We start from the raw sequence: 20,345 nt of genomic DNA on the forward strand, positions 1-20,345 counted from the left end.
GTGTCTGCTGTTTGAGCTCAAAGAAAAAAGGGGGGAGTGGGGGCTAAAAAAATAGCAGGCAGAAAGCGTGCATTCAGGAGGAAAGCAGTGAAACTGTAGGACAAAAGGACAAAATGTCTATAGGTGTGTGTGTGTGTGTGTGTGTGCAGTGAACACATGCACAGTATACACATCTACCCACAACCCTCTCCCGGGATCTGTCAATGCAATTTCAATCCTATGACAGACACTCAATCAGATACCTTGGCTTACACGAGTTGGAGAAATGTCCCTCCACATAAACCCCTTTAAGTCCCCCTCACAGCCTGTAACTCTGAACTCTATACACAGATGAACAGAGATAAGATGGCCAAGCTGAGGCCCCAGTCTCAGTCAGCTTCAGAAGCACCGCATCGAGCTAAACTGAAAAGTTTTGTCCTGTAAGACACCAGAATGAATGTATGGGCGGATTCCACTTACAACAATTCAAACATGGCTTGGCAGTATGTGTGTGTGTGTATAGGGAGAGAACGCTGGAGGAAGGAATTATATTTAATGTATTCAATAGTTCTTTCAATATAAAGACAGCTTAACTTCTTGATAAAGTACTCTGGGACAGCACTGAAGGAAATAAATTGTTACGGTGCCTCTAGGTTACAGCAGTTGGTCACTGTCATCCCTTTTTCCTTATAAACACGTATTAGACTTTCATGTATTCATGTTGGACTGAGCAAACCGGAAAGTTCCAGAACGTCAAGCTGTCTCCGGAGTAGAGTGGATAGCAGTGAAGGGGCGTCCGAGCGATGAGGGAGGTGGTGAGGGGGCGTGTGTGTATGTGTGTGTGCGCGTGTGTGTGTGTTGGGGGGGGGGGGGTTAGATGTTTGGGGACTGTGAAACTTCAGAACTTCAGAGACAGCGATTTCCGACCACTGGTGCTCTCGAGACGGTCTGGTGACAGACACGGTCAGAGCAGGAGAAGATGGTGTTTGGGAGTGACAGCGTGGCAGACAGCAGGGAGTCCTAGACACCCAACACACCCTCCCACCCACACCCACACCCACACAGAGACAGATCACAGATTTACAACAGCACACCAAAATAAGAAACACTCAAGGCTTTGTGCAGATGGAGCAGAGAGGAAGCTGTGAGAGGAGATGACGGGTCACAGGATTGTGGGGATGTAAGCTGTGCTTTCAGAGGAAAAAGAGAGGAGAAGACAGGAAAGTGAGAGACAAGAGAACTATTTGCAAAACAGCCTGATGTTTGTGAAAGGCAGCACATGCCTAATACAGTATTATCCTCACTATAATAATCATAGTAATTATCATAAACTATAGTCAATTGTCTTTATCATTATTATCATTTTTATTATTATTGTGTCCATGGTGAGTGAAGACTTAAACAACAGTCAGGTTAGATAGATAGTTAACAGCCAAGGTTTTCAATCCGTGCATGTTTATCTCATCAAAACTACAGACAAGGAGACAAAATCACTATATATTAATAGCATTGACGACAACAATATTCAGCATTGGCGAGGGCGATTTCCCCCAGAGTTCATTTGGATTGTGTGAACCCTGGAGTGACCCCTGTTCATTTGGGTCAACATGAACACAACTCTGGCATGGCATCTGGGTCAGAACCAGAATAACCAGTGCACATCCCTGCAAATCCAGGATAAAAGGACTCAAACCATTACACAATTTCTAATGCAAAAATGACAGGTTACATATGTGTTGAGTTACAAGAGTACACAGTTACAATATACACTATAGGGGACTCTCCTGCTTTACCAAACACTTCAGCGTCTGAGGAGCAGTATGTAAATAAAAGCTCTGATCAGAGTGTATTGTATTCTAGGCTACTGACAGCAGAGCAAATGCATTAACATTTTGTTATCCGATCGTTTTTCAGATCGAATGTATTGTGCATTTTGCTTTCCAAGGGCCTGTTATAACGTCATCATAGGCTATAAAAGATAAAAAAAGGAATAAACTAAGCTATCTTTTATTAAACCTGAAAGATTCCATAGTCCAAATCAATACATCCCCACAGTCTAATATAAGTTGTGATTCCACAACTCCAATATTGGTAAGCAAGACCTTCTGGTCGATGGCCTAAAACATGTAGCCATGGGGATAAGCAACATCACTGATTTAGAGGTTGTTGTTTTTTTCAGACGGTAGAGCTCACACGCCTAGGTTACTGTTGGAGCTGGAGAGAGAGAGGAGAGAAGGAGGAGCGAGAGGGGTTGGGAAAAACACGCATTACGAGGAATATGAAAGCACAGGGCCGACAGGTATGACAGAGTATGATAAATACTTGAGAACGAAACAAGAGTGAGAGGGAGAGAGAGGAAAAAGAGGAGGAGGCAGAAGAGGGGGGCGTAAATCAGGGTAAGCTTTGCTTTTGAATGAGAGATAAGACCACAGTGCCCTCTAAAGACTGAAGCAGAAGCATTCAGTCTCTACTCAAATGTTCCTCTTCCTCCAACTAGCTGGCTTTGCACTTCATCACTGGGATCAGGTGGCCGAGGGCAATACAGGTACAGGTTCAGAGTCTCCCAAAGGCTTTCAATTAAGAATGACACAAAGAAGGATGAGAATGGGAGAAATCAAGAGAGATTAAGAAGCACGCTGGGCCTCATATGTTTACCCAGGTGTACACTTCACGCCAGGTCGGGTACCTGAGTGCGTTAAGAGACCTGGTTGTCCCACACAAATGCAGTCAGATATACACACAAACACTTCACCCTCACACAGAGTTAACGTAAAAGAAACACCTTGTTTGCATAACAGCAGCTCCACTGGAGGGGAGATCTATAATTCATGGCCACTCGTGCAGACTCTTCCTGTTGCCCTTCCCCTAACTGTCACCTGTGTCACACACGCGCACACACACCACCTACAGCAGATGTGGGTTTACTCAAGCATAGCAGGGCATGTTGAGTAACCAGGGGTTGTGTCGGTAAAACACGTACGCTCTTGCTCTGTGTCACCTTTAAACAGCATTTATAATGAAACTAGAGGGTGGTTTTGGTTACTCAACAACCCCCAAACACCCTGCCCCCCCCCCCCCCCCCCCCCCCTTTCTGTTTCATCCTTCAAGGTGTGAGTGAGGCAGCAAGATGGAAATAGATGGATGCAGGGAAGGTTATGAGAGGGGGAGAGGGAGATGGAGGAAAGCCATGTGCAAGATAGAGAGGTAGGAGAAGAGTGAGAGAAAGATGCAAAATGCTTGCTAATGAAGAGGGAGCGTTGAGGGGGTGCGTACACCCCACTGAGCAACTCAGGGAGACGGGAAAGCTCTGCCTATGATCAGAGAGAAAGCAATAAGAGTGTGTGTGTGTGTGTGTGTGTGTGTGTGTGTATGGATCGTGATCCGGAATGCAGCTACAGGAGGCCTACGCTTCAGGACCAACAGCAGGGGATCCTGGGAAGTAAACTAGAGTGCAGAAAAAAAAATCGTTTGAAAGAGTGAGAGCGTGTTGTGGTGACAGAGGCGTGATAGACGGAGATACAGTGAGGGAAAGGAAGTAAAAAGGGGACTCCACTGTTCCACGGAACAGTGTGTGTGTGCCTGTGTATGTGTGTGGTGTGGTGTGTGTGTGCTCCCCCTGAATAGTAGTGGTTTCAGTAGGGCCCTACTTTCCTTGCAATGCACTGAACTCCACGAGGGCTTTCACACACACACATCTTTTTTTTAAACTTCACACACACACACACACACACACACACACACACACACACACACACGCCATGCAGAGAGCACCTCACACACTGTGTGCTACCTGCTGTAACAGCATGACCACAATTGAATTAACCACAAAAATCACTTCACTGCTGTGAAGGAGCGAAAAGGACAGAGTAAGTGTGTGTGTGTGTGTGTGTGTGTGTGTGTGTGTGTGTGTGTGTGTGTGTGTGTGTGTGGGTCTATAAGGAGGCAGTTATATGGAGAGGAATGAATCCCTAAGTTCACGAGTGTGTGTGTGTGTGGGGGGGGGGGGGGGGGGGTTTACTGGCACAGAGGGCTTTTGTTCACATTTCTTTCAATTGCATCCTTCTGATTTCGTTTCTCTCTACCTTTGTCCTGGCCTCAGTCGCTCCACCTCTTGTTGCTCTTACCTGCTTGGATGATGAGCTTGGCACACTCGTTGCAGGGGAACAGGGCCACATACATGCTGCAGCCCTTCACGTCCGCCGAGTTCTTGTTCATGATGGCATTCAGCTCCGCGTGGCACACTGCAGCCCAGGGATGGAGAGGGACAGCAGTTAGAGAAGTCAAACCACACACACTAAAATATGTTTTGCAAATGCTGCCTTAGCAATTTTAGCAAATAAACTGAATTCTATAGTCACTTTGTTGCCTTCTACTGAGTCATGGTTGTGACAACACACACACACACACCACACAGCAGAGCTGAAGCAGGTAAAGCGTCAGGCAGTTGTTGTGAACAGATGTCTGCTCTTCACCGCATCAGCCTCTGCTGCCTGCTTAATCAGTCAGCTTGCACGTTAATTACGCTAAATGAATTAGCCCATCATCGATGGCACCATACAACGTAACCGCTCCTGCGCCCGGATGCCTACAGCTCCCACTTCTCCTTGCCACAGCGATCGAGCCGGAGAAGGAGGGGGATGGAGAGAGAGAGAGGAAGGAGAGTGAGAGATGCAAACGAGAAGCTTGTGAAAGAAAAGAGAAATCAATCATGCACAGAAAGAAAATATGTGGCTGAGAAGAGAGTGTGTTGACTACAGTCATGTTGCGATGCCTTGCGCTAACAAATGAGTGCCGCACTAATTTCTCTCTGCAGGCTAATGCTCCTCGGAAAGTTCAAATCAAGTTTAAAAAGTAACAAGTGCCATTTGCCAAACTGGAACTGCCAGTACGAAAGCTTCTCAAACAGAAGTCTAAAAAGGGTTAATATGCGTTTTCAGGTCGACCCCAACTATACCACCTTAGGTTTACGGATGGCATATTATTAAAAACGTTGATTTTATCATGATTTATAAGTGGCGCTGTCACATCCCTCCTTCACAGGTGGTGAGAGGGAGCACTTGGTTATACACAGTAATCCAATCCTTCCACAAGAGCACTTCAGGACACAATGCAGGCTAACTAGGTTATGACTGTGGCTGACCGTAATCGTGTATTATACCCTATTATTATTCGGCTTTGAAGAGGAGTAGCTCACAGCCACTCAGAAGGGGGCAGGCTCTGATCATACCCCCCTCCTGCCTGACCGACTGCGCTGTGCGTCTTGCCATATGGGCCCCCGGTATCGATAGCAGTGCAGATCTGCATGGTTGGCTGTTGCGGGGTTAGCGCGAGTCTAGGGCAGATCATTAGAGTAAACCCAGAGACACCCCATTTGTCCCCTTGTTATGGTTTTCCCAATGGGGGAGTGACAAGGACAGGCAAGCAACCCCTGCCGGTGACAGATACTAAGTATACCATTATGGCTTTAATGAGAGAAGAGAGTTGGGTAGGGAGAGAGAGAGAGAGAGAGAGTGTGAGTGAGTGTGTGAGAGAGAGAGTGTGAGAGAGAGAAAGAAAGAAAGAAAGAAAGATGGAGACAGAGAGGGGTTTGCAGGATGTGACTTTGTACTGTCTCCATTAACAGCGTGAGAGGAATTTTCGGCTTGGCGGAAAACTGCCGGCAAAACACAACATGGGAAATGTATTCCATCTGTGAAAACATTAACTCGTCGTTTGAAAGAGAGAAAAAAAAGATGGTGAGACAGGAGGAGGCCAGAAATAGAGAGAGAGAGGGAAAAAGAGAGAAAATGGATGAAACTTAAGTTTTCCTCAAAACTAAAACCCAAATTAGTCTGCAGGGAAAAAACAACCCCCCCCTTCTTCATGAAATGAGCCGATTGGCTTTGCCGGAGAGAAAACCTTGTCCGTCGCCCTGCTGATCAACATTAATCAGCCATTTTTCCTTTGTTCCTGGTATACAAATGCCTCAGCATTACCCATCAACATAATCACCCTCCTAAAAAATCCATCACGATACAAAAACTACTATACAAAAATCTATTCGCTTCATTTTGTCTGTTTTTGACATAAATAAAAATAGGGTGGGGAAAAAATTAATAATTATTCCCTTTTATACTACGAGCTATTCATTTTCCACCAGCCATCAGCCCATAGCGATTAATAGACGCCACGCTTAAACGGAAACACAGCGAGAGAGGGGTGCCATGCCATTGGAACGGGGCGCATCCACCTGTGGCCAATTACACGCGGACATGGAATCCACACAGCTGTTCTTCGTGCCGAGCCTCAGGCAAAGCCACATCTATGTTCTACTGCCAACAGGAGGCAGGGTGTTTCTCTTTCACCACAGCCTGCCTGCCTGCCTGCCTGCCTGCCTGCCTGTGTGTGTGTGTGTGTGTGTGTGTTGCCCCCTTTCCACAAATGCGCACTAGGTGCTAGTTCTGGGCTGGTTCAACTTGCAAACCTCCTAAGAACCAGTCAGCTTTTTCACAGGATAGAGAGTCACGTCACTGAGTCACTGTATACGTCTCAGCTTTCACAGCAACGCTAGCCATGGCGGACTATCAAGCAAGCATAGCTACTGATGTCACATTAATGTGACAATAATACAACATTAATATAACGCATGCAACATTGATGTAAGAAATTAGTAGCTATGCTTGCTTGGGGAATGTTAGCTAACCAACAGCTAGCTAGCTAGCCAGCCATCAGTGTTATGTTTGTAAAAATAGAGGTTATAATTATATTTCAATTTTTCAATCATCCATACTTAACAATTATCGGCCAATACCCAATCTACCATTTGTTGGCAAAATCATTGAAAAAGTAAACTAAACATCTTCTTAATGTCCAATCTCTATTTTATTAACTTTGTCAGGTTTCCATGCCAATGATAACACTGAAAACAGTTCTCATTAAGGTTTTAAATTATACAGGGACCTCAGCGTAGCCTTTCACACTGTTGATAATATCTTACTATACAGACTGGAACATTGGGTTGGATTTTCAGGTATTGTGGCTCAGGTATCAAGTGGCTCAGATCTTACTTACAAGACAGGAGCTTCTTTGTTGCCATTGGAAACTATACCTCAACCCCAACAACCTTGACCCGTGGTGGAATCCACATGAGAAATATTTAAGAGTGCTACTCATCTAAGAGTGCTACTCATCTACTTATCAAAAGGTCTTAAAGTGAAGGCCATTTTTAAAAACCTTGGTGTCTTAATTGATTGCGATCTCAGTCAACAACCATGTTAAAGCAATAACTAAGTCAGCTTATTACCATCTCAAAAACATAGCAAAACTAAGAGGGCTTATGTCAATACAAAGCTCTTTTCACAGGCCTTCCTGGAAAGAGCATCAAACAGATTCAGCTTGTAGAAAATGCAGCTGCTATTCTTCTGAGTTCTTATGAAAACCAAAATAATTCACAATATGACTGCAATACTTAAGTCCTTACACTGAGCCAGTCACAGAATTGACTTTAAAGCACTGCTGCTAATTTATAATGGGACAAGACCAAATTACCTCTCAGATATGTTTCAGCAGTAAACACCAGCTAGATCACTCAGATCACTGGAGAGAAATCTGTTGGTAATACCTACTGTCAGGACTAAACATGGTGAGGAAAACATTTGTGATGACATAAAATGAACTCAAACTGTAACCAGTTTCAAATCTAGACTTAAGACCTAACTGTTCGCAGATGCTTTTTGTTAACTGCTGTGAATGCACTGTACATTTTATTCATTTACTTTTCTAGGTTCTTTTAGGTACTTAACTGTTTTAACCTCTTATTTTTCTATGTTCTTTTATCTGCTCAATTGTAAAGCACTTTGAATTACCAATGTGTATGAATTGTGCTATATAAATACACTTGCTTTGCCTAGGGAAGCACCTCAACAGCAATAATAATACAAATGATTGTACTCTTTCTGTGGTCTGGCCAATATGGATTACCGTATTTTCCGCACTATAAGACGCACTGTCAATGAATGGTCTATTTTCGATCTTTTTTCATATATAAAGCGCACCGGACTATAAGGCGCATTAACTTTAACTTTATTAAACGTGTTCACAATAACTCCCAACCTAGTTCAGCTGTAACACGTTGCAGAGTATTGTAGGTCTTAACTAAAGCTCTCAGCCATTATTGCTAGGTTGCTGCTAACGCTTAGACCAAAAATCCATTGAAACACATACTAGATAGCTAGCCTCGCTGCTAATAAGTATAACGTTAGCATGCTGATATGCGCTCACACGCCCCCCCTCATTGAGGCCGAGGTACTGTTTGCCTCCAGTCTCTTGGCTCTTTCACTGCCGTTTTATGTAAGGTCAGCCATTCTAAATAGGTTCTACACATACGTGAAAAACATTCCCTATTTAATGCATAGAGAGCAACACTCCCAGCATTACTACATAGCAAATTACTTAAGTTGTCATTTCAAGCTTGCTGTAGAAGGCACTTTCAACCCCGAGCCACCAGCAAAGAGAGCAACAGTGGTCGGAAGCATTGTACTGTTCGAAGGTTTATATAAAAAATACGGTAACCGTAATGCTGCAAGCGGTGCGGCTTTGTAGTTCACCAAAGTCGTACTAAAACATTTTGACGGAGCGCCGTGTACCACACAAAATCGCTTCGAGGTCAGTAAGCACAACCAGAATTAATCCATATATAAAGGCGCTCCGAATTATAAAGCGGATTATATAGTTTTTTGAGAAAATGAAAGGCTTTTAAGTGTATATAGACCAGAAAATACGGTTGTTTATTTTCTGTACGTCTTTATTGCTGCAATAATAAAATGCCCATGAGGAAAAACTTTTATTCCAAATATTCCAATAGTAGATTGTTATCGGTACTGTGTTTGGCATCAAGAGCGTTGCTGATGTCTGCGAAGGCTTATGCCCACTCCTGGCCTTACATGGCTGCTCCCCTACATGGCTGCTCCATAACCAAGATAAAGACTGCAGTGTTAGGGCTCAGATACACATACGCGTTTTTGTAAAAACGCGACGCTAGGAAATACATTGATTCCTATGGTACGGCGCGCTTTCACGCAAAGCGCCCCGTACCATAGGAATCAATGCATTTCCTAGCGCCGCGTTTTTACAAAAACGCGTATGTGTATCTGAGCCCTTTCCTCTGTGGCAGCGTTCTGCAGCATCAGATTTCAATCCAAAACGGCTTCAAATTATACATGCGCCAGTCCTACTGTGAGTCACATATTCTCGATATGTTGTTTTTGTTCCACTTACATCCTCATGAATGCTCATTAGTCTGAGTGGCTGTCCACGTTTTAATGCTAAGCAGAGTCAGATCTATCAAAAAAACTCACTCTGATAGAAAGGCAGGCAAAGAGACTGGACGATCTTTATATGTAGTTAAACCACTGGCATCTTACACCATTTTAAGTTGGCAATGATGCTGCAGTGAATCCATCAAGACTACCTTACCTAAAAAAAAAAATAACTTACCACTCCAAAATGGGAACCACTGATATGTCAATACTGATGAATGATTCTCTTAGCACCCAGCATAAGAGTTTGCTTTTGTCCAGCACATTTGAGTCGCTTGGACCTATAAGGGTGGGGCGCCTGTTGAAGGTCAGATAGATCTGGAGGACATGGGGGCTCGTTTAAAGCTTTCCGAGTCGTGTACTATTATGTCAGCATGGGAACGAATGCACAGCATTCAAAAGTGGAGCCACAGAGGGATTGAATACAGAAGAGCTAATGGGAAGAGGCTGCAGCCATTCCTCACTTTAACCACAATATACAGTGCCTTGCATAAGTATTCACCCCCTTGGATGGTTTACCCTTTTATTGCTTTTATAAATCAGTCATGGTCAATATAAGTTGGCTTTTTGGAGAGAAAAAAAATCACAAAATAGCCCTCTTTAATGTCAAAGTGAAAACAGATTTCTACATTGTTATGTAAATTAAATAAAAATATGTAATGAAAATAAGTGATTGCATAAGTATTCACCCCGTTTAAATAGACTGACCTAATTCAACAGAGGTCCAGCCAATTGGTGCTAGAAGGTGCTCACAATTAGTGAAATGGGGATCAGTGTGCAGTGAATGTGTCTCAAGTGATTGTATTGTAACGACACCTGTGTCTGAAGGTCCATTCACTGGTCAGTATTCAGTATTCCTGGCTATTGTTACACCATGAAGACAATTACATATTTTTATTTAATTTACATAACTGTGTAGAAATCTGTTTTCACTTCGACATTAAAGAGGGCTTTTTTGTGAATGTTTTTGTCCCAAAAGCCAACTTATATTTACCATGACTGATTTATAAAAGCGATAAAAGGGTGTGTGTGAGAGAGCAAGAGAGAGAAAGTGAGAGTGTGTGTGAGAGAGAGAGAGAAAGTGTGTGTGTGTGTGTGTGTGTGTGTGTATGTGAGAAAGTGAGTGTGTGTGTGTGTGTGTGTGTGTGTTGCTCTTGTTAGTGCAGACAGATGGCCGGTGAGGTGCACTCTGTCCTTCTCAGCACCGTCCAGCTAATGAGACAGACCCGGCACGAGACAGAGGGAAGAGGACGGCAAGCTTCACACTGCCCACAGAGCAGAAGGTGCAGGAGCCTCACAAACGTGCGCACACACACACAAGGACGCACATACGCGCACACACACACGGAAGCACACAGAAACAGGTTTTGGTGACTGTGGCAAACGTGTGTAGATCTGAAATTGAGGCATTGAAGTTTTCATAACTGTGAATCCACAAACATTTAGAAATTAGAAATAGAACTATGGTGCAGAGCTGATGCCGTGATCTAGTGACAATCACATGTTTCTATGTGTGTGTGTGTGAGTGAGTGAATGAGGGAAAGAAAGTAAAGGAAAGAAAGAAAGAAAGAAAGAAAGAAAGAAAGAAAGAAAGAAAGAAAGAAAGAAAGAAAGAAAGAAAGAAAGAAAGAAAGAAAGAAAGAAAGAAAGAAAGAAAGAAAGAAAGAAAGAAAGAAAGAAAGAAAGAAAGAAGAGAGAGAGAGAGAGAGAGAGAGAGGGTGGTGTTAGGACAATCTGTGCTGGCCAGCCTGTGCACTAGTGATCACTGGCACCCAGTCAGTGTTGGAGGTGGGCATCACCTGTGGCCCTTTATCTCTCTGGCCTCCAGCACACGCCGCCCTCCTTACGTGGCCGTCCAATTGCTTGGCACTTGCTTGGAAATAAATTACAGCGTTTTGGGGGATTGGTCGGAACAGGCAGCTACCTTTTTTTATTTGGTTATTATTCTCCCACTGCACAATGGCAGCTCTGCCAGCCAAGGCCACAACACTATGGCTAGATCACAACAAAAAGAAAGATTTCTACAGCATTGAAAATCGACTCCATTTCAAAGCCAACGTTATTTGTGCTATAATTGTTCCGCATTCCAGGGCTTAGGAGATTTCAAAGTAAGGGAGTGAGACAAAGAAGAGAAAGAGTGTCTGTGTGTGTGTGTATAGAAACAGGGACTCTCTTTAGGAATGGCTGCTAAATGATAATTATGTCGACTGAATGCTTCCAGTTGGGGACTAATGGTGGTTCAGGGAAATTAATTTGCAGCTAGTTCTAGCTACATGGTAATCTCCCTGGAGCCCTTCTGACGGTGTAGCAACCTACTCACATACACCTTTATAAAACACACACACAAATAAGCATCCAGTTTGAGGGTCTTTCATGTAAACTGTCCATACCCTGTAAACGTGCGTGTTACTACAGCATGAAATAACTGTTGGCATTAAAAGGACTTAAGGAGGTAGACAGGGTCGCAAAGAGTTCAAGATATCAACCAAGTACAGGACTGTCAAATCCTATTACAATGTTCACCCCACGACCTCCCTCTATCTCTTGCAGTCTTTTTCACACTCCAACCTTTTCACCACATTACCTCACTCTCTCCACCATGGCACCTGCTACCCTCAGCCCTTGCTCTCTCATTCGCTCTTTCGTCAGACTTATCTGCTGAAACAGTGTCACCTTGTGCGTTACGGGTGGAACATTATATTTTTCCCAATTCACTGCTATCTCCCCCCTGAGTGCTATTTTAAATAATGTACACACAAGGTATCGCCCCCATGGAGACCCGTGTCCTTCCGTGACCAGTGTTGGGAAGTAACAGAATACATGTAACAGCGTTATGTATTTAGAATACAGTTAAGAGTTTAAACTGATGGCAATCAGAATACAGTTACATTGATCACTCCATGGGACTACTTTAGAAATAGTCATGTGTAGGCTATTCGCCTCGACAGTAAATATTTTTGCTTCATAACATTTTATTCCTGCTAGCAGAGTTATTGCGATATTAAGTCATGGCATGTTCAAAGCAAGCAATCAAGTCTGGATGCTTTTAAGCCAACAAGCAGCAGCTATGCAAATGTACAAAAAGAACCAAAGGAAAGGAACATTACCTGTACATATAATTACTTATATTAAAGGACCATTTTATCTCCAGTAATAGCTTACTTCCAAAGCCAGTGTGTCATCTGCCAAACATGCTTTCACGGGTCAAAATGTATTGACAGTGTTCTACAAAAAGACAAGTAACTCCCCTTTCTAATATGTGGTTGTTACACCAAGGATCTACTGCCTTGAATTGTGTATTTCTCTGCACCAGTTATTGTCCATGGCACAGGCTTGAGGATGACAAATTAGTCTCGGAGACAAATTAACGGCACATTTTTCTGACTAGGCATGTATTGTCCAAGAAGTATAACAAAGAAAATAGCTTATATTTAATTAAATTTCTCCAAGTGATTGAGAGCGCCTGCAGTGGGGAAATTGCTGCAGGCCTTCTTTTTTGTCTTGTTTATAGCAATATTTAAAAACGTGCCATTCTTGGTTACTGGATGGTCGACTTGATTCATTAATTGCACGAGCCAGAGAGGACAGCATAAGAGACCCCAGAGGATCGCTCATTGACAAGGCTCACCGCTCGGCTTGCCTGCTCCTTGCGCACTCTGATTGAAAGTGTTAGCCGCCAGCACCATCTACAGGTCAAACGCAGCCACAGTCGCTCACCTCGGCCTGCAGCAGTGTGCAATTACAATCGGAAGAATAGCAGAGGGGAATGGGGAAGAGGAGTAGAGGGGGAAAATGGTTTGCTAAAAGACGGTTATTGCTCTGGCATCTAATTCCACCTCAGATTGCTCTGAATGCCTCAGTCTCCCACCAACCTCCCAAATCATCTTCTTTCCACCACTCCTTCAGAGTGCTCTTTCTTTACTCCACCAACATCCACCTAGACCACTGCACCGTTCCTACTGGCCACTGTAGCCATGTTCTGTCACTTCTACTTCTTCTGCTGCTGCTGCTGCTGCTGCTGCTGTTGCTGGTTGTTATCTTGCAACATAGATCATACTCTCACTCTAGGAGCCATACTCCCCTCCATCAGTCACAACCTTCTGCCTTGACAACATCACCTGCTCCTCTCAGATCCTGCTAGCATCAGCAGCAGTAGTCTCAGGCTCGTCACATCTGCCCCTCACATCTCTATGATATAGCGGCTGCCGTGAAACAAGCGATGGCCAGATAAGATGAGAGGGAAATAGATTTGAGGGAAAGAGTGTGAGTGAGCGAAGCTTTCCCTTGAGAGACAAGCTTGGCCTGATTCTGGCTCTCTCTCATAGAACAGCAGCAGCACAGCTGTGCGGACCAGCAGGGGGCGTCAGCGCAGAGTGTGGGGGGGGGGGGGGGGGGGGCATGGCAGGTGGGAGCACACCGTATGGGAGCTCGCTCTGGGGGGGCTCGGAGGTTGCGGCTGCCTGTACAGCTGCATGGGCTATATTAAGCACAACGCTTGCAGTTCACTCACTTTCCTGTTTTTGCCAACATTTTTACTGTGGTGCGGAACTGGTCGCACAAACTTGAGTGGGTAATTACAGAGCAGGTGCCGGATTTCTTCCCTCGTTTAAAGTGCTTAGGTATTCGCTGATTGATCACAAACTGTGCTCTATGTGCAATTATCCACTCGAGCCACGTAGGCAACTGCATAACTGCATATGTAGGCCTGCAAGCTCTTGACCAACTTCAGAGAAAATAACTACTATGTATCCAAGATATATCACACACAGGCATAAATTATACTGCATAGATTATATAAAGAATGCACTGTTTTACTGCACTGTGAATTAATTGAATTGGTTAAGATAAAAGGTTGAATTAAGTCTGTTGACACCAACCATAGGGATATTTGGTGTCCAATCGATCATCAGCCGAGCGAGCCCAGGGCAGCAGGTCATCATTGCAGCCGTTGGGCATTCCATTGTACCCGATGCCTACAATCTTATTCTCCGGGCTCACGATGCAGGCACCAACCTTAGACAGAAGGAAAGTCAACAGGTGAGTTGAGTTTATGAGGGGAATATTTCAGCAAAAACAAAACCAATGGCCACAAAGACAGGTGGAACTGTAGACTTCTTTTCAACTTGAGACCAATTCTCAACTGCGACAGTTCAGTCGACTACAGCTCCAGCCACAGAGGCCAAGAGGCAGCAAAAGCCAGAGCCTTCAGTCTTTCACAAAGACAGAATGGAAGAGACACACAGGACAGGAGCGAGGCAAGGAGGAGGTCATTTTTTACGAGAGGGCGCTGTCGTTCAGCTGCCAGCTTCACTCCATTGTGGGCGACCCTTCCACTTCCTCAGCGTTGGCCATCCAAACAAATGAATGGATGTCACAGGGACCGCCGCTTTGCTGAAGGCAGCCCACTTCACAGCTAACAAAAGCCAGCACTTGATAGGAGCACTTTGAAATATGCCTCCCATTCCCTTTCTTCCCCACCACCAAATCCTACCAAATTTGCATCAAGGGTTTCAACTGGGTACAAATGGAGCGCAGCAGTGGATTGAAAGTTTTGAATCAATCGTGTGTGTGTGTGTGTGTGTGTGTGTGTGTCTGTGTGTGTTTGTGTGCGTGCCTCTGTGTTAGTAGGGGGGTAAGTTATTCAGGTTAGCCGATTTAGGGAGTGCACAGAAGCAGAAGACAATTCCAGCTGGGAACAACTTCTGAGGGATGCCAATTAGAGGGAGCCAAATGGCGTTAAGACGCCACCAAACTGCAGCGGCGCGACTGAAATCAAACGCACAATGCCACCGACATGGAATTGGTATGCCACGCAGACGTCATGCCGAGAACGAGACGCGATAAAGCCGCTTCGCCTCTCATCTGCGACAAACCACAACCATTAGAAATCAGCAGAAACAGAGATTTGAAAAAAAAGATGAGAAAAAAAAAACACATAACTAAACATCAAAGTGAGCTTACAAACCTACGGTGACAGGATGTTACGCACACCTATATATATATATATATATATAGGTGTGCGTAACATCCTGTCACCGTATATATGCCGTATATATGCTTTTTCCTATGTATATAAATATAGGTGTGCATATCATTCACACACACGCTCTCTCTCTCTCTCTTAATCAGTGTACGCAAGATTACACATTTTGGTGAGGAAATCTCATGCTCAGCCTTGAGACATGTATCTAGTTCTCCAGCACCACTGTCATACAACATCAAATAGCGCAGCAGAGCGCAGAGCTCATCGGGGGGTTGCACCTTTGATCTGGGCAGCATCGGCATCGGCTCGCCCTGCTCACCCTCAGCGCAGTTTCAGCCCTGGCTGTTTCTACCGAGCATCAACCCCTCAACACCACCTTTTGCTCTGGCCCAGCGGGAGGTATGGCCGACGCACAGCTGGGCCCACATCTCCCCACTCAGACCGAGAGATCACGTGTACGGACATGAGTGAGTGAAGACATAAATCAATCACGCACTCCGTCTCCTCACAGTGCAGCATTAAGTGATTCGCCATTAGACAGTGATTCGCCATAACAGCATGTGCAGTCTGGGTATTTACCCAGGCTCAGAGGAAACATGGAAAAAAGTGACAGAGATTTGAAACAGGGAAGGAGACAGAGAGAGAGAGAGAGAGAGAGAGAGAGAGAGATATTCTCATTCTATGTAGTTTTGTGCAGGGTGGGTTTCAAAGGAAAGCTCTCACTGTGTTGCTCTCTCTCCACCTCATTATCTACACAATGACAATATACTCTGAGTACCACACTCACTCACACACAAAAAGATTTCCCACACACAGATGGCAACACAGTAGAAAACACACCCTCTGTTTTATCCTTTTCCCCTCACTGTGTTCCTCTGTTTCTTCCATCTCTTTCTGGGCTTTTTCCTCCCCATTCCCTCCATCCTGGCCTGATGTTCCCCCTAACTCCCTGCAGCAGGTGTGCTTAAGTGAGCTCCGGCAGAGGTGCATGCTGGGAGGGTTGTGAGGGGTTAGTGGGACAGAAGAAGCCCTGCTGAGCACCCGCTGTACCCTGGCCCCTGACTCTCCCATAGGCCCCACTTATCGGGGGGGGGGGGTTGCAGGGGTGTAGCACAGCCACATTCACAGGTACTCACACTCTCACATTCACAGTCTCACAGATACATAAATTCAGGGCAAAATGCTTTAATGTGCATATGGTGAGGAGCTTGAAAAGGGGGAATGAGAGGAGAAATGTAAAGCATTCTATAAAAGGGCTGAATCTATACTGGATGATCAGAGATTAATTAAGGCTACAACAAATCACCCTGGCTGTTCAACGAGATGGGCCAAGCGCACAGACGTCTTGTGTGCTCCTGAGCACAATTTTAACTAGTAATTATTGCTACACTAGGTCTCTATTGCTCAAAGCTTGATAGTTCTCTCCCTCGTCCGTCACTTTGGCTAAAAGCGTCTGCTAATGACTACATGTAATGTTAAACAACAAGAGAAATCACGATTCACGAAAAATACGACAGAAAGATCACCACACACACACACACACACACACACACACACACACACACACACACACACACACACACACACACACACACACACACACAACAGTTTACTTTTCTTGATGTGTCCTACTTTCTTACTCTTCCAAACTCTCACAAGTCTCTTCACAAAATCATGAGGTCATGTGCATCAAGTGAGAAACCTCTACTACAAAACTCAACTTCAAGTCAATCAAACCTGACAACCAGGGAAGGGAATCCGTGTGTATACAAACAGGAACCAAATTCCAGGTGCAGCCTTCCCACAATGCCTCACTGTGCAGCACCCCTCTGTGTGCTGGACAGAGCCTAGCTTGGCTGAGGCCCGACAGAAAATGTTCAAAGGCCCACCAAAGACCTGCTGGGCACCGGGGTCTCTGCCCCTGGACTTCAGGCCAGCAGTAGGCTGTGATGAGCCTGGCAGGCCAGTTAAATTTTCATGACAAAACCGCTGCCTGGAACAGGCTTCACACTGAGGGTTGCAGGGAGAGAGACGGCGGGTTTGCATCAGCTCCCAGTTGGAGGTAGGAGAGGAAGACAGAGAGAGAGAGAGACAGACACAAACAGACACACACACACACACACACACACACAGACACAGACACACACACACAGTTTGGGATTGAGAGACATGACAGGCATCCAAAGAGAGACTGACAGAAGATAGCAGGAACAAAGACTGCAAGAGACAGAACTGTATGCAGTGATACCTGGGAGCTAGGGTCCTTACTCCTCTGGGCAGAGAGGAAGGCCACTGCCATAAAATACTCCGGCCACTCCAGGTAGTCTTCTCTCTTCCCCAACAGCACTTCATTCTGTGTCCTATGTGACGAGAGAGAGAACAACAAATACATGGATGTGAGACAGCCTGCGGTGGGAACATGAGAGGCAAATCTATGCAGTTACATTAACAGAAGGAGTCAGTCAAAATCGCATTGAGAATACCGTAAAGGCAACACAGAGAGGATAAGAAGAGGGAGATAGCAGATTCAATAACCTTTAGAGAGAGAGAGAGAGAGAGAGAAAAATGTTAAAGCGGTTATGCAGTGGGCTTGGGAGCACATAAGGATAGAGGTGTAGGGAGAAAAGAAAATGGAGTCTTCAGTCAGGATGAGGCTTTTCAAAACACAGCACTCTTCTTCTCTGGAGGGCACTTCCGTGCCTCTGCCAAAAAGGAGCCCCAATGCTGATTGCAAGGAAACAAACACTTCACCCAGCTGGGATTTTGGCCACTACCTGTGCCCCTTCTTGAGTATAAAAAAAACCTAACCAGACTCTCTTCGTGGTAATTACAGCCTAAACTGTGTTGTGTATGTGGGTGAGTGGGTGAGTGTGTAAGTGTGTGTTAGTGCACGTACTCTGCAGTGCATCCGTCCTCGGCAGTGCATCAGGTTTTTGAAGGGAATCATTATTTAGCGCGTCACCACTGGGCTCTTGGCCTTTCATCCATCATTAGCGTGGTGGCTGGCTTTGACACGGGACATGAATTTTGCAGCGCCCCGCCAAGGCCCTGCTTACTGTGGCAGGTCTGGGCTGAAGTAGGCGATTAAAAGAAAACCACCTGTGACGAAAAGTGCCTGGACAGTCTGGCGCCTCTGCCACGTCTACCCGTCTGGGCCTGCCAGGTCCCTCCAAAAGGGACAAGGCGGACGTGCAGCCGTTTCATCCCTCACCCCCTGGGAGGCTGCGAGGGTAAAAATCAAACGCCTGTGTGGGAGTGCGGGCCTCGTTAAGGCTTTGTAACTCCACTTCTAACCCGCCGTGGCCGGGCCTTGGGTGAGTTACAGCGGTCTCACGGCATCTCTTTTGCTGCTTTAAACAGCGGCACAGAACCAAAGGATACAGCCTCAAATGAGGCAACTCTGTCCTCTGTGAGACGAGCCAAAGGTTTCCCTGAGCCTTCTTAGCACTCTCTTGTCCTTACCTAAGTATACCTTCCATAAGAGATATTCTATTTCCGTTATCTCTTATATATCTCTCTTGTCCTTAAGTCCTAAGTATACCTTCTAGAAGAGATATCCTACTTTCCTTAAGGCTGGTCTGGACCATTCGTAGCTGGGTCAAAGACAAATACGGATTGGCAAGATGCCAATTTAAAAATATGTTTTAAACCTGTTAAAACAACATGCCCAAGGACTGTTAGAATGTATATTTTGCATTTCTGTTGGTTTCATAGTATTTGATATGACATTTCTACCATTTTTCACCAAATCAGGAACTAATGGCCCTGTATATTGTCAAATGGTGTAACCATTACACAAGTATTTAATATTTCATCCTCCTAGATTTTATGTACGTGTAGTCATGAAAACAAGTAATTGATTTATTTTAAAAAAATCCAGATTAAATTGATGTTTTATTGTACTGAGCAAGACATTATGTTGTAAACATTAAAGTTTTCTGCATATTCCATGGCCATTTGGGTAAAAATGGTTTTAAAACACATTATAACAGTGTAGTGGAATACTTAAGTATCATCCATATTCACTTTTTTTTACAATATGAGATTTTTGTGAAAAATACTGGTTACGCCAAATGACCATTCTGCTTCTACAGCCAAAGAGCAAGCAATTGACACAGAAAAACAAATAGGTCGCCAAGGTAAAATGAATTAGATGTTTTAATATATTGTCATGTTATTTTTCATATTACATTAAAAACATTAACCAAAACTATGAAGAAACAGGACCAAACAGGACCAAACTGATCAGTTAAATACTCTGAGGAGGGCTGTCATCTGCTGACGGATTTAGTGAAGGAGTCAGGTTCAGCATGTCTGTACTACCTTTCCTGTCTTTTGGCCAGGCCATTGACTTAATGCCTACCAGATATGAGGCATACCAGCCTATGGCAAGCCTTTTTCTTTGGTTGAAAGTGGCATCTGTTAGGGGACAAGAGGATAGAAAGCTTATTGTTTGCATTTACATTATGTCCAGACCTATATCAAAATTCTGTCTACTTACATACAATATATTATAGAAATGTGAATTTAAATGTATGAATGAATGAACAAATAAATAATTAATCAAATAAATAAATAAATAAATACAACTAAACATACAAAAAAATGTATCCATCAATAAACTTCATGGGGGGAAAAAAAAAATCACATCTAAACCTGCTGTTAATATTGAACAGTAGGAGTCACTATTTCAACTATAAGCAATTGTATAATCAGGATCACAAATAAAGCTTTTGGCCCTAAATTGATCAAATCGGCCTCAAACAGGAAGATGTCAAATGGTGTAACCGGTTACACCATTTGACATTTCAATTTAAAACCAAAATCTGCAGGCATTATTTAGGATGACTGTCAACACTTAACATTGGTGTGAATATTTAAAAACATATTTTACATTTAATATAATCACTTTGATTATTATGGTTTATTTATATTTTTACTGAGGTCATACCACTTGACATGTCACCTGACCATGGCTGAAAAACGCTTAATTATGGCACATTTTAGAAAGAGTACTAACCTTGACATGTAGCAGTTAGGTTCTTCAGGGGTCTTCTCTGTGACATGATCTTCTGGCACAATATTTA

At 44.2% G+C, this 20,345-nt stretch overlaps 1 protein-coding gene across 1 annotated transcript in view; it reads right to left on the reverse strand.

The window, feature by feature from the left end:
- Positions 1–20,345, reverse strand: part of dctd (dCMP deaminase) — a gene marked incomplete at both ends in the record, with an annotated part of 37,554 nt that overhangs the window by 14,176 nt on the left and 3,033 nt on the right. The window contains 3 exons of the mRNA XM_080836944.1: positions 4,104–4,220; positions 14,153–14,288; positions 17,507–17,618. Of these exons, the coding sequence (XP_080693070.1) occupies positions 4,104–4,220; positions 14,153–14,288; positions 17,507–17,618 (365 nt within the window). The remainder of the gene's footprint in view (positions 1–4,103; positions 4,221–14,152; positions 14,289–17,506; positions 17,619–20,345) is intronic.

This window comes from Sprattus sprattus (genome assembly GCF_963457725.1).
Source record: "Sprattus sprattus genome assembly, chromosome: 4".
NCBI classification, from domain to species: domain Eukaryota; kingdom Metazoa; phylum Chordata; class Actinopteri; order Clupeiformes; family Clupeidae; genus Sprattus; species Sprattus sprattus.